At 42.2% G+C, this 12,765-nt stretch overlaps 1 protein-coding gene across 1 annotated transcript in view; it reads right to left on the reverse strand.

Annotated features, from left to right (window-relative positions):
- Nucleotides 1–1,000: 1,000 nt before the first annotated feature.
- adam12a (ADAM metallopeptidase domain 12a) overlaps nucleotides 1,001–12,765 on the reverse strand; it is a 70,582-nt gene continuing 58,817 nt past the window's right edge. The window contains exons 13-23 of the mRNA XM_085760643.1: nucleotides 12,648–12,737; nucleotides 12,252–12,447; nucleotides 12,047–12,155; nucleotides 11,224–11,422; nucleotides 9,673–9,750; nucleotides 7,906–8,014; nucleotides 7,495–7,630; nucleotides 7,136–7,253; nucleotides 5,698–5,958; nucleotides 2,951–3,117; nucleotides 1,001–2,857 (exon numbers count right to left, since the gene is read on the reverse strand). Coding sequence (XP_085616769.1) covers nucleotides 2,788–2,857; nucleotides 2,951–3,117; nucleotides 5,698–5,958; nucleotides 7,136–7,253; nucleotides 7,495–7,630; nucleotides 7,906–8,014; nucleotides 9,673–9,750; nucleotides 11,224–11,422; nucleotides 12,047–12,155; nucleotides 12,252–12,447; nucleotides 12,648–12,737 — 1,533 coding nt within the window. The 3' untranslated portion in view covers nucleotides 1,001–2,787. The remainder of the gene's footprint in view (nucleotides 2,858–2,950; nucleotides 3,118–5,697; nucleotides 5,959–7,135; nucleotides 7,254–7,494; nucleotides 7,631–7,905; nucleotides 8,015–9,672; nucleotides 9,751–11,223; nucleotides 11,423–12,046; nucleotides 12,156–12,251; nucleotides 12,448–12,647; nucleotides 12,738–12,765) is intronic.

A 12,765-nucleotide genomic window follows, 5' to 3' on the forward strand; every position in this document is an offset into this window, starting at 1 on the left:
AAATGAAGTGAAAGGTGCTGCTCTTTTAAATATTGTCTTTTCATTATTTGAGAGGCACCTATGAGTTGGGGTAGGGTGGTCCATGGGGGGAGCCAAGTTGAAATTGCTTCAGTGCTTTTAGCAGCTGTCGATTGTCCACAGGGGGGAGCTGTTTGGTCATTATTCACTCCACTTTCATACACACACACATCTGCCTAAACAAGTGTACTTTAATCTTTCTTAAAACTGAGGCAGGTCTCAGCTGCTCAACCTGCTTGTCTGTTAGGAACCATGAACAAATGCATGTTAATGATTTCATTTATACCATAGTTCAAATATTCAACATTTAACACTTATTTCAGTGGATCCACAATCTCTTTCTCTTTTATTCTAACGAAAAAACTTGACAGTGTGTGGACTTTCTTCAGTTTCTCATTAGCATTAACAAGATTTTTCCCTCCCCATTCTATTTCTGTTGAACATCCCAGGAACACACAATCCCACACCTGTATTGATTGAAACTATTTTTTTAAATCCTCCACACAGAACTCAGTAAATGACTTTTAGACAAAAGCTCAGCGTGTTGTATTAAGCTCAGCTGCCACAAACGTCTGATCCAAATGGTTAAACCAGTTTGAAACCTAAAATCTCTGAAAATAAAGACTCTTGTAAAATGTTAATTCCATTTTCAGTATTATAGCATTCACTAGTCAATCTTCTGGCTGTATTTTATCTCTAGTGTAAAAGACAGCAGGGTTGGTTATTGTTGAGTCACAGCAATTGTGGTTTTGAAAATGGATAAGTATTAAATCTGCCTTTTATGCCGTTGTGTACAAAGTGGGACTGCTGGAGTAAAACTGCCATTGTTTTTGTGCATGCAGACTTGTTTTGGGTTTTAACACTGAAAAGGACTTTTTAATAGAGATAATAACTGTTTCTTTAATATGATTGATCTCTTTATTTTATGGCATTTTGCTGAAAACATGCATGCTGTGTGGAAAAAGAGAAGTGGGCACAGAAATCAATTGAAAAAACAGTTTTTACTAATACTGCTCAAGTGTTCAAGATACCATGACCAGACACTGACACTTGAAGTGTTTTCTTTACATATGATGTATCAAAGAGTCGCCATAAAAAAAAGCATTCTGCATGAAAATGCGTTCACCTGTAAAACAACATACAAGGAACATACGGACAATATTGTATAGTCAAGTGACTCAAAGACTATTAGTACATGGACACTTAGCATTGGAAAAAAGCAAAGTAAACAAAGCAATGAATGTAAAACTAAGTGCATTATTAAAAATACAACAGTATCAAAAGTAACAAAAGTCCAAAGTTGAGTCCATGTCACTTTTCAGCCTACGCATTTGTGAGGAGCTGTGCTTAAAGGAAATGTTGCTCAGTGTGAACATATTGTATATATGCTGCATTGCAAACCAGTAAAAGAAGAAATCTGAGAGAATGATAAAACACAGTTCGATTACCACGTCAGATTTATGCAGGAGTCTGTATCCAGAATGCAGATTGGCTTTAAAAACAATCTCAATAGCCAAAGTAAAAAGGTACAAAAAATAGAAAATGAATAACTGCACTGGATGATTTTGGACAATCGGTGGCTCAGTGTTCATCGAGGAAACACTGCACTTTGTTTCAAGCGGCAGAGAGATCTAAAAATGTGTCCTTGCAGAGTGAGTCTGTCCTCTCCCATCACAGTAGAGACATGATTTTAAAATGCACACATGAACACTGTAGCCAGACATTGGCTGTTTACAAGTGAGTGCCTCTGTGACGCCTGTACGGCCACAGCTTTGAGACAGTCCGTGGTTTAATCCGCACTGCAGACCGACACAGACAGAAATATTCAACACGCATGACCTTTAGCCGTGCAGTGCTTCTGAGAAGTTTACTCTCTCTGCGGGATGAACGCTTCCTTGATCTTGGCTCATTTTTAGATCCATGTTCGGTTCATACCTCAGTACCCAGATCCCTCGAGTGAGCTTCTCGGGTCTCGTTAATGCAACAAAAAAAATGGCAAATCAGTGACATTTCACAATCCAACTTGTTACCTTCCTGTAATATAAATGAAGAAGAAACAGGCCTGTGTTTCAGCTGCATTTTCAGCCCCTCATATTCCCCACATGGTGTTTCGGTTGTTTAATCATTTGACAGTCACATTGCAGAGCTGCTGTGGTGATACCATTCTTTTTTCAGTGGTTGTTTCAGACCTTTTCAGTCTGGCTCAAAGCTGCTACGGAGAACATTTCCCCTCCAGGAAAACCCCCACAGAATTGCAAATGAACTAGAAGTCTTCTCTGAAGTTTTCTCTGTTCTCATCCGTCATTGCACAATAACTCTTCCTGCTGTATACAGAACAAAACTATCATGTAAAGGGTTCCCTTCATTAAAACATGTTTCACAAAAACATTTCTGCAATCACAATTTCACAGATTGGCTTTTTTTTTTTTTTTAAAGTCTCCTATCACCTCAACAAAGATCAGTTGATATGGAAAAAACAATAATTGTGAAATTGATACAAACAACAAATTAAAAAGTTTTAAGTTGCTACCATGTGGTAAAAGTGTCTGGCACAGTGCACTGCGTGGCAATAAATACATAATATAAATACTTTACATGTACCTGAGCTCAGACTCGTAGCACCATTCAGAGACAGAGCACCAAAGGGACACGGCAGATCTCCTGATTCAAAACTCAGAGAAGCCACCATCTTTTTGTAAGGGTTTCAGAGCTTTCATAGTGCAATTTCTTTAGTGTCTTATCACAACAATGTCCCTTTTGGCCAAAGTCTCAGCTGCTGTATTTGACGTTGGCAATTATGCAAGGCTTTGGTAGTGTTGGAGGATGTTTGGGACTGGGTCTAAAAGAGAAGAAAAGGGTTTCAAATACGTACAAAAAAACGTACAAGCTTGAGTGCTGTTTTTCAGGATATCTGTTGGCAGTTGGAGCTCACCTGTTGGGGTGTGGCACAGGGCGTACAGGTCTAGGTAAAGGGCCACAAACAGCAGAGGGCCCTTGGATTACAGCGTGGCCCTGCACTGCAGAGGGACTTCTAACCAGGCGGGAGCTCCTTGGATCAGCGGGAAGGGGCTTCTGAGGAGGACTGGGCTTCTCCAACTCCTGACAAACAACAGACACATATAAACATTGACTGAGAATCTCCAGCAGGTGGCACTCACAGTCAGACAACTGCAGCTCAGGCCTTTGGCCTCGTCCTCCTCTCCCATGCATGAGGGCAGCAGTGCCCATGCAACCAAACCTGCAAGAAGAGGAGCAGTCATGTGGTTTTAATCTTTTCTAAAAGACTGGGGCCATGATAAAGACCTACTACCTAGTCCCCATCTGGACTCCATTCACTTCCTCCTCTTCTACTTGGCTCAAGAGGAACCTCCTCAAACATCACAGAAGGAAGGACCCACACAGTTTGACCCTCAGACCTCACTCACCCTTGGAATTGGGACTACTGATGCAAAACATCACTCCAACGTCAAAAGTAAATTTGATGCCCTGATTTAATGTTTTCAATGAAAACTTTAATGCCCTACACTGTGAGTGAAGTCTGTAATGGAGGTTACATGACGTCTCCCCTTTATATCCATGAGGCCAAGTGCTATGAATTCATCTCACTGACAGCCAGTGCTGTCATCCAATGGGGCCGGCTTGAGCTCCATCCAAAACTATCAGAACAATACCAAACAGCAGAGTGAAATGCAGCTAGATGAACAGAGCCTCTCTGATAAGGTGATTAATAGGCACAAAATTCTGCTGCAGTTTCAACTTAGAATAACTGAACCCATATCTCACAAATTCAAGTCTGTCTGAAACCCTGCTGGCTCCCTCAGGTGAAGTGATCCAAGTGGAAAATACTTCCCGTGCCCCCAGCAGAGAGCTTGCTTTCACTGCATGAGTGTATGTGTGTATGTGTGTGTGTGTGTGTGGGACTTTGTCAATGTCTCAGAGCTGCCAAACAGCTGCTAAAGATACTGCTGGTGAAGTCTGCTGCCAACAGGAATCCCTTTTCAGTTTCACACTTTGACATTAAATAGGAGCAGCTGAGAGGGAAAAGTCGACTTATTGAAGTCAAAACAACTGCCAAGAGCTGCTGCACCTCACCTGTTGTACAGGTGCATGAAAGCCAAGCACCTTTGTGGAACCGAGTGCTGCTTGTTTAAATGGCTCTGGAAGCTATACTGTATGTTCTAAAGCATTTCACATAACATACGTTTAAAAGGCATTTATTTTTATTTATGCTGCATTTTGCTTTATGTTCTTTAATGTTGTTGTCTTGCATTTTTGTTTGTTTGTACCTTAAAAGGTTCCATAGTTTACACTTCTCTGGTGCTTTCAGTTTCAGTTTCAGTTTTGTTTTTGTACCAAAAACCATCTCAGAGTAGTTCTGCATCTTCTCTCTCAGAATTCTCCTTAAAGCTCTAGCAACAAGAAGTCAGTGAACCAATCAGAAGAGAGGAGCCTGTGAGCATCTCCTCTGATTGGTTGATTGGTTGAGTGATCAAATACAAATAAAGCAGACTAAAAAAAAAGAAAAGAAACAGGTTTCTCCAGGTAAACACTTAAGAAATTAAATCCTTTAAAGTTGGATGGTGGGGGCAGAAGTGAGAGCCCTGACTTGTGACATCACAAAGATACAGAAGTCCTGATAGCTCATTTTTAAGCCACAGTTCTTGAACCGATTGTGAGTATTTCGCTGTGGACCAAGCACTTTGATACTTTCACAGTATTAATATAAAAGCTAGACCTGCTTTATAATTTAAAAAAAAGACAAGGGTATCTCTCTTTCTACATTGGGCGACCTTTAATACCAAACTTCCCAGGAGCTGCAGATAACAACTCAACCATAATATAACTATTTAATACCTGATTAAAATACAGTATGATGTAGTTGTAAGCAAATATAAAAGGCAATTTACTTTCAACACCCTGTATTTGCTGAGAATTATACCTCCTCATATTCTATATTATTTCATGCATATTATTATACTGTCATTCATTCTCTGATTAATCAAGTCTTTACTCATTATCTTGAGCCTCCCTTTGTCCCTTTTATCATCATGTCTTTCTGTCGCTTCGCTCATCTCTCCCTTTGCCTCTCTCTGTCTCTCTTGCCCACAGGGTATAAGTCAAACCGGATTAAAGGCAAATAAGAGTCTTTGAGAATCACTGAGTGAGAGGGATTTAACACCAGGAACCTCTGGCTTTCTCTTCCCCTCAACTCTGAGAGGCTGCAGATGCCACAACTAAACTCCATGGAATACCAGTGGCAGTGAGTTTACCACCCTGTGATATCTGGACATACTAGCTCACTGAAGTTGCCGTTTCATCTCTTCTCCAACTCCCCACCCTTCTGCAAGTCTGGCTCCATTTTCATTATTTATGTGGTGGTTTGTATTGTAGAATTGAAGTCTCGCTTGGATGACGCTAGCTCCCGGGTTAACCTCGTTATTTTATGAGACTGTGCATAACTGTCAACATGCATATACTTTTATGGGACACAAAAGCACCATGAAAACAGTCGACATCACAACACCCATCTGAAGGTGCAGTGAAACAACATCATTTCCCTGGTTAGGTATTATAGGCTGTAGTAGTGAGTAAAAGCTCCCCAGACCCAGCGGAGAAATTACAGCGAGTAACACCATCAAATAAAATGTTTCCAAGCGAGGGAACGGGGAACTCACTCACCATGACCATCCTGCAGGAGTTATGGCGTGACGCACTGCGAAACGATGCCCCTCTGGCTGCGATGTGGATGTGAGGCGGAGGAGCTCGGTGAGGTGGAGGCACCGGAGGTCTCAGCTGCCCGGGGACAGGGGACAGGGACACCGTGAGAGACAGGGGGACGGGGTGGCTGGGGTGAACTGGAGGGCACTGGGGCAGCCTGCGCAGGCTGTGGGAGGGGTAGGGTGCCGGTGGGAACGCTGCTTCCGACCCCCGGTGAGGAGGCTGCAGAGAGATGAAAGACAGAATCAGAAAAGTAAGTCAGAGAAGAAAACTGTTCCTGTTTCTGTTTCCTATCAGTAACACTCATGTTAACCTCCTCCCATCTTCTTGAGATGTATAAATCAAGCGCTCGCTATTACAGCCAGAAGTCCGCTCATTGTAACCTTTCAAAGGGAAAGACCGAATCTGTGCCATGAGCACCCGATTGGCCTCATACAAAGGTGTACAGAGCTAAGGAGCCCACACACACTCCCACTGAGACAGATCAGACATAGAATAGAGCCAAAATATGAGTCTGCCTGGTATTTAGCCGTGGCCAGATGTGGACACAATGTAACACATAAAAAAACCATGCGCACATGCAGTCTTGCGGCGGTTTAACACAAGCTCCCGACAACTGGAAAATGACCTCACCTGCACTGTGCTTACATCAAACAGCCTTTACATCCTTTCTCCTCTTACCGTTGACCTCCAATGAAAACCACATGCCACTAACTGGAAACACCGATTCTCTTGGTAATGCGCAACAGCTCGTCTCACTCATGTGCCACCCCTCGCAGCACAAATGCCAGTTCAGACACAGCTCCTCTTATTTCAGCGGCTCCTAAACTCAATCGATCACGGGTCACTTCCCATTACAAAGCATGTCAGGGCAGTAATGGAGTAGTTAAGGCATGCAGTGATGTAGGCACACAAGTCATTACAGCCAAAACTCTCGCTCCGTCTTCCTATTATCAGTGACAGGACGACTTCATATCTCAAATAAGCGGCCGCATCAACCTTGCTCATGTGGGAATCGTGCAGATATGACTATTTCTCTCTTAACAGGCAGTTGTTAATGACAAGAAATATATTGAAGTGTCTCGAAAACGCTGCTCACAACAGACTCCATTATCACCACCTCCTCCACATGTCCACATAGAGAGGGATGATTTAATTGGATTTGAATGAGCTGCCATTTGTGTGAAAACAACACGTCAATCCTGCTGAGGATGATTTGTGCTATTGAAACAGCTGCGGCATTCCGGCGAGGATATTACAGCTCTGATCGGCTGCTGGCGATGCTTTCCCTTTTGTTTGACTGACTCGCATGTTGTGCAAAAGGCGCTGCTCTGTTTGCACACTCTATCTCCGTGTGTTTGTAACGGGCCTGTCGAGCAAAGCCGTGGGATCTAGTGACCTTGAAGATGGTGGCACTGTGCGGCAGAGGCGGGGCCGGTCTTGATGGAGATGTAGTCGTGCTGGAAGATGGAGGCTGGTTAGGAGGGGACGGTCCGCTGATTGAAGCGCTCACTGATCTGGAACACAAAAGGAGGAATTATATACCGCTAATTATACACTTGATGATATTAATCAGTTACAAATGGCATATATTTCAAATTATGAAATCAAAACACATCACACACAGTAATTGACTTCACACAGTGTGACCAGTTTCCACCGAGCAGCTTCCATCAAAAACAAACACTACAAGAAGTTAAAAGAAAAAAAAAAAACTTTCACATTTGAAATAATTTAACTTTCATGTTCTGAGCTCACCTGAGCTTCTCGATTGGGTTCTTCTTACTGGTGAGGAGCAGGCCCAGCAGGGTTTTTCTCTTGATGCAGATGATCAGACCAGCTCCCAGCACCATGAGGAGAGCCACCAGGATGCCCACAGTCAGACTCCCATTGTCTGTTTAGGAACACACACACAGAAGAAATTGGAAAGTTTCAGCGACTGTGGTCCACATAATATATACAGTTAGTCAGATTGCAGATTTGTCTTATGATGTTCAATGTTTTGTCGTCTCTTCAAACTAAACGTTAGGCGGTGGACACAAATGTTTTTAGGCTTTTAAGATATGTTATTGTTGAAATCCTCAAGACCGATGACATAACACGATCCATTACTCATACAATAAATCCGCCTTTCCTTGCACTTGAGTTGCAGCTGTTGTGTTGACTCACCTGTTAATCTGATGGGGCCACTGTCCACACTGCCTCCAAATCCTGCTTTGTCACAGAACGGCGGCGCCCAGTGAGCCTCACAGTGACAGTTCTTGTTGTTGTTGCACACCTGCAGTAGATGAAAACGAGGACCTGTTAGATATTACAAACACGGTTCTTTAATATTTAATATGCAGCCTCCGCGCTCATCAAGCTACAGTGTATACACTTCATCAACACAGTCATGTTTATGGACCTGGGTATACATCTGACTTCACCAGGGATCCCCACCTTTGATTATCAATATTATTGTTAATTAATTATCTCCCTGTGTTGTCTCAGCATTACACACCACAGTAAACATAAATGTAAACATGTGAATACACAATAGGTTTTATAACCTGTTGGAAATTGGAAACATTTTCATCAGCTCATACTAATATGCATTTCTATCTTTATATGAATTGTACTGAACATGTGTTGTGTAAATGTATATAAATCTTATACAGTATATCCATAGAGTCATACAGTATGTCACTTGAATACAAATATATATTGTTAATATGCATGGTTCATCACTATTGATAAAGTGCCATGTATGTCATATTGCATTTCTAGAGGGTTCAGTTAAGTATTGTCTTAATATTGATGAATTACTAAGATTTTCAATTAATCCACTAACTATTTTCCAATTACCTTCAAAATTAAACAGGGAAATAGGCCTTTGATTATCAATATTACTGTTAATTAATTTTCTCTCTGTTGTTTCAGCAGCAGACACGGTAAACAAGTACTCGTGATGCAGATCGTCAGCGTTGCTGCATGTCACTGCAGAGTCAAACAGCAGCCAGCGCTGCCAGGTTAGAGATTGCAGAGATGTCTGGTATTAGAATCAGAACAGGCTCTTTGCCTGATACCACATTTTAATAATCTCTCCCTCGCTTGTCTTCCTGTCTTGCATGAGCGCAGGAATGGCAAAGTCTAAGAGGATTCCCCAGCAGGGTAATATGAAGCAGGTGAGGGCCTCTTTCCAAGGCAACATCTTGATCTAATCTGTGCATGAAGGAGTGCCCTGTCTCCTCGAGGAGCAACATCCTTTTATTTCTTTGTGTAAAACTGCCCTCAGAGCTTTATAGATATGTCTTAATTGGAACTAGACAAACAAATATGAGCGTATAATATAACTGGTGATGTTTCATTTTTCAACGCACAGTAAAATTTGTTTCTTCTGTTGCTTTGATGAGGGAAAAAAAAAAAAAAAAACTACCAGTTGCAGCCAAAGCCTCTGGGACCCACCAGTGAACTTAAGGGGTAACACCACAAAGCCACATATTTCATCTCAAAGGGGACCACCCATAGACGTTTGATGGTTGGCATTTAAGATACGTTCAATAGCCTTGCTCCCTCGGCTCAAAGTCAAACTGTGTCACTGCTCCTAGCGTTTGGCCAAATAGCACAGCCTTCAGATTTCAACACAGGTTTTTGGGACAAGGACGACTGCCTGCAAGCGTGATAAATGGCACTCAAGGCTGAACATAAATGAAGCCATTATGTCTAATTGATTGAACCTTTCAGCATCCAGAGTGATTGATTGCATGGCACTGTACCGGCTCGCTACCCATGGTACACTGGGCATTTCTAACACATTACAGCCAAAAACGGACCTCTGTGTGAAGGAGGAATGAGACATTAAGCAAACAAGCAAACAGGGTGGAGACTGGTGTGAGACAGACACATGTTTGACATGTTTGTTTTTGTCGACAGTAAAATGAAAGGTGCTGCACTCACCCCTCGATCGCTGCACTTGGCTGAGCAGTCGTGCACACCGAAAACGCTGACATTCTGGCACTGACGGTTCAGACACATCTGAAGCAGACAAAGACATTAAAAATTGACAGTCTGAGCTCAAAGAGCATTTCAGTAATATTCTCAATCCTTTAATCTTTCAAGAGAAAAGATTCAGCAGATCCAGTTCACTGTTTTATTAGATGGCCAATGACAAACCACAGCTATAAAACAGCATAGAATGAAGTACAATTCTTAATTAACAATGGGTTTTTTTGTTCCGAATTTAGTGAAGCTGATTTTTAAAGGTTATTACACAGCTCCTTAAACGCACCAAACCCAAATGCATCCAGGCTGTAAGCTATGTGAAGATGAGTTTGGCAGCAACGGGCACAGAGAGATGCCAGAGCCTTTGACAGATTAGGGCGGAGGCTGGATCTTTTTTTAAGGGTGGAGGCACATTAGTCTAAATGGAGGAACTGTATCACTGAAGTGACCAACGGCTGAGTGGATGGCCACTGGAAGATGCCAAATAGACTGAATAATGGTAAGTCAGTTAAGTGTCCAAGACTGTGAAGTCTGAAACGACGAAGAGGACACACCCTGAAGAACCTCCTGAAATGTCTTAGTCATGACCCGTCACTGCACATCAGTTTTTCCACTCTTAATTCCCAGCATCTGAGCAGCATGTTTATAATGTGTTTTTGCACAGTCTTACAGATCGCTGCCACCACAAGCCAAAAACCTTCACTTAAGTTAAAGAAGCAATACTTTAATGTAAAATATACAAAGTCCTGCATTCAGGAAGTTTAAATTACTTTTTTATCACAAGTAACTTTACTCTTTCTTTTCTTGCTCTATTCTTTATTCTTGCTTTACTCATGTTCTTGCATGAAAGCCCCAAGGACCAAGGACTTTTTTTTTGTTGAAATTCTTTTCTATGAGGTAGTTTCACAGATGAAACTTTTTTTCCTCTAATTTTTTGTCTTTTCTTTCCAGAGGAATAAAGATCACATATCCCCATGGGGGCTGATTATACAGATGAAAAAACACCAAAATTTAGAAAAATTATCCTGAGAAAAAATCTACCTCTTTGGTAGAATACTTGGAGCCTTTCATTTGTAACTGTTCACCAGCTACAACTGTAGGTGAAACAGCAGGTCAGCTATTCATCATAGGTTTTCTGCTTGATTAATGAGACAACAGTATTACATATTGAATTCATTTACAGTATGTATAGGATTACTGATACCTAAATGTGTAAGATGCTTCTAATATTGTAGCTGATTAAATTTTAATTAGTGTACACACGGCTGAGTAGTTATCTGTTAAATGTATTAAATGTCATCAGCTGGTTACATGAGTTCCATGTGAATCCTAATCTACAACATAATAGACGAATTAGTGAAGTGGAATTGATGTATTGACGAGCAAATGGTGGAAGTAAATCAGAAAAGCACTTCGCAGCCGACTAGTTACTGTCATCTGCTGCTCGCTGCACTGATCCGTGTGTGTGTGTGTGTGTGTTTAACCATTTCAGGCCTCAGCTCTCACCATTCCATCTGCACACTTGGTGCCGGTCAGGACGAGGCCGGGGTCGGGCATGTCATCGCCCAAGTAGACGTGTGTACCTCGGCAGAGTATCCTTCCCCCATCCTGCAGGGGTATGTTTGTCTCTATGGAAACAGCATTGGTGCCAATTACTGGGCGGTTAGCTCCTCCTTGACACTGGATTTTGCCACATTTAGCATCTCTGTAAACAGAACGAACAACAGGCAGAATAACAATGTGATAATTGAATAACATGTCACAGTTTTTTCCCCAAATGTGTATATATGCAATTATTCCTGCGCTCACTCTAGCTGGCCAATTAGAGAAACTGTAGAACAGGGAGCTTGTTTGTGCTCCTCTCCACACCACAACCTGGGAGGATTTTGTAATTTGCTCCTTTGCCCTGTATCCCACAATCATGTCTGCAACTAATGATCATTTCCATTGTTTAATGTGCCAGTTATTTTTTAATTAATAGCTTAGTCTGTAAAATGTCAAAAAAAAAAAAAACTGTGAAGAAAGCCCATCCTGAGTTCCCAGAGCCCAGTGTCAGGTCTTTAAATTACTCATTCTATCAGTTAGCTGAAAAACAATGATATAAAACAGAGAAACAGAGCAAATATTCACATTCTTGAAGCTGGAACCATTTTGGCATATTTTGCCTTTTTTTAATTACTTAAATAACCAGTCGATGAATCAGCTGATTGTTCCAGCTCTGGAGTCGGTAAGACACATTCCAGCCTCTACAGTAACCACAGATTTTACTGCTTACTGACACATACAATTAGATGCAATCACTGGTTTCTATGGCAACATCGGGTCTTACTTTGCTCCACATTTGGCAAAGGAGCCCTTGGAGTCCTTGCCACAGTTGCCATAAGGGTCTCCCGCTGAGTTCACCCTTTGAAAGCAGATGCCTGGAGCTGGCTTAGCCCCTGCGACACACAGTGAAACACATTAAAAAGCTGGTGGTGACCATTATTGGAAAATTCACACTGCGCATCAGGTGTGAAGGAGAACCTTAGATGTACCTTGGCCCCACAGTGTGATACACTGCTGCTCGTGAGTCTGGCAGATGCCGTTGTAACAGTAGCCGTCCACATTGTGGCAGGCGTGGCCGTCGTGCAGGTAGACGTTGGAGGGGCAGTGTGGGCTGGTGCCGGTGCAGAACTCGGGCAGATCACAGGCGTTACTGGATTCACGGCATGGAGTGCCTGCTCGCTTCAGCTATATACACAGAATCAGACATAAAGACAAAGACCCAGAGGGAAAGCTTAGATAAATATGCAGTGAGCTGAAAAGAGCTGTGGAAAAATATCCACCAAATTTCATTAGCAGTGCTGATTTAAGCTAATCAGAGAAAATATCTCCCTGTCAAGACACATTGTAGTAAACTGTCATGGCTGGCTACCCGGTAGATTTCTCACCTGACAGTCCTGGCAGCACTGTCCGTGTGCACAGACAGCATCTCCCTTCAGAGTGCAGGTAGTAGCGTTGCAGCAGGGATTCATACATTCCTTTAGATCCAGGAGACAATAAAAGGAA

The sequence above is a fragment of the Trachurus japonicus genome, chromosome 19 (genome assembly GCF_045865225.1).
Source record: "Trachurus japonicus isolate A0001 chromosome 19, Traja_1.0".
In the NCBI taxonomy this organism is placed as follows: Eukaryota; Metazoa; Chordata; class Actinopteri; order Carangiformes; family Carangidae; genus Trachurus; species Trachurus japonicus.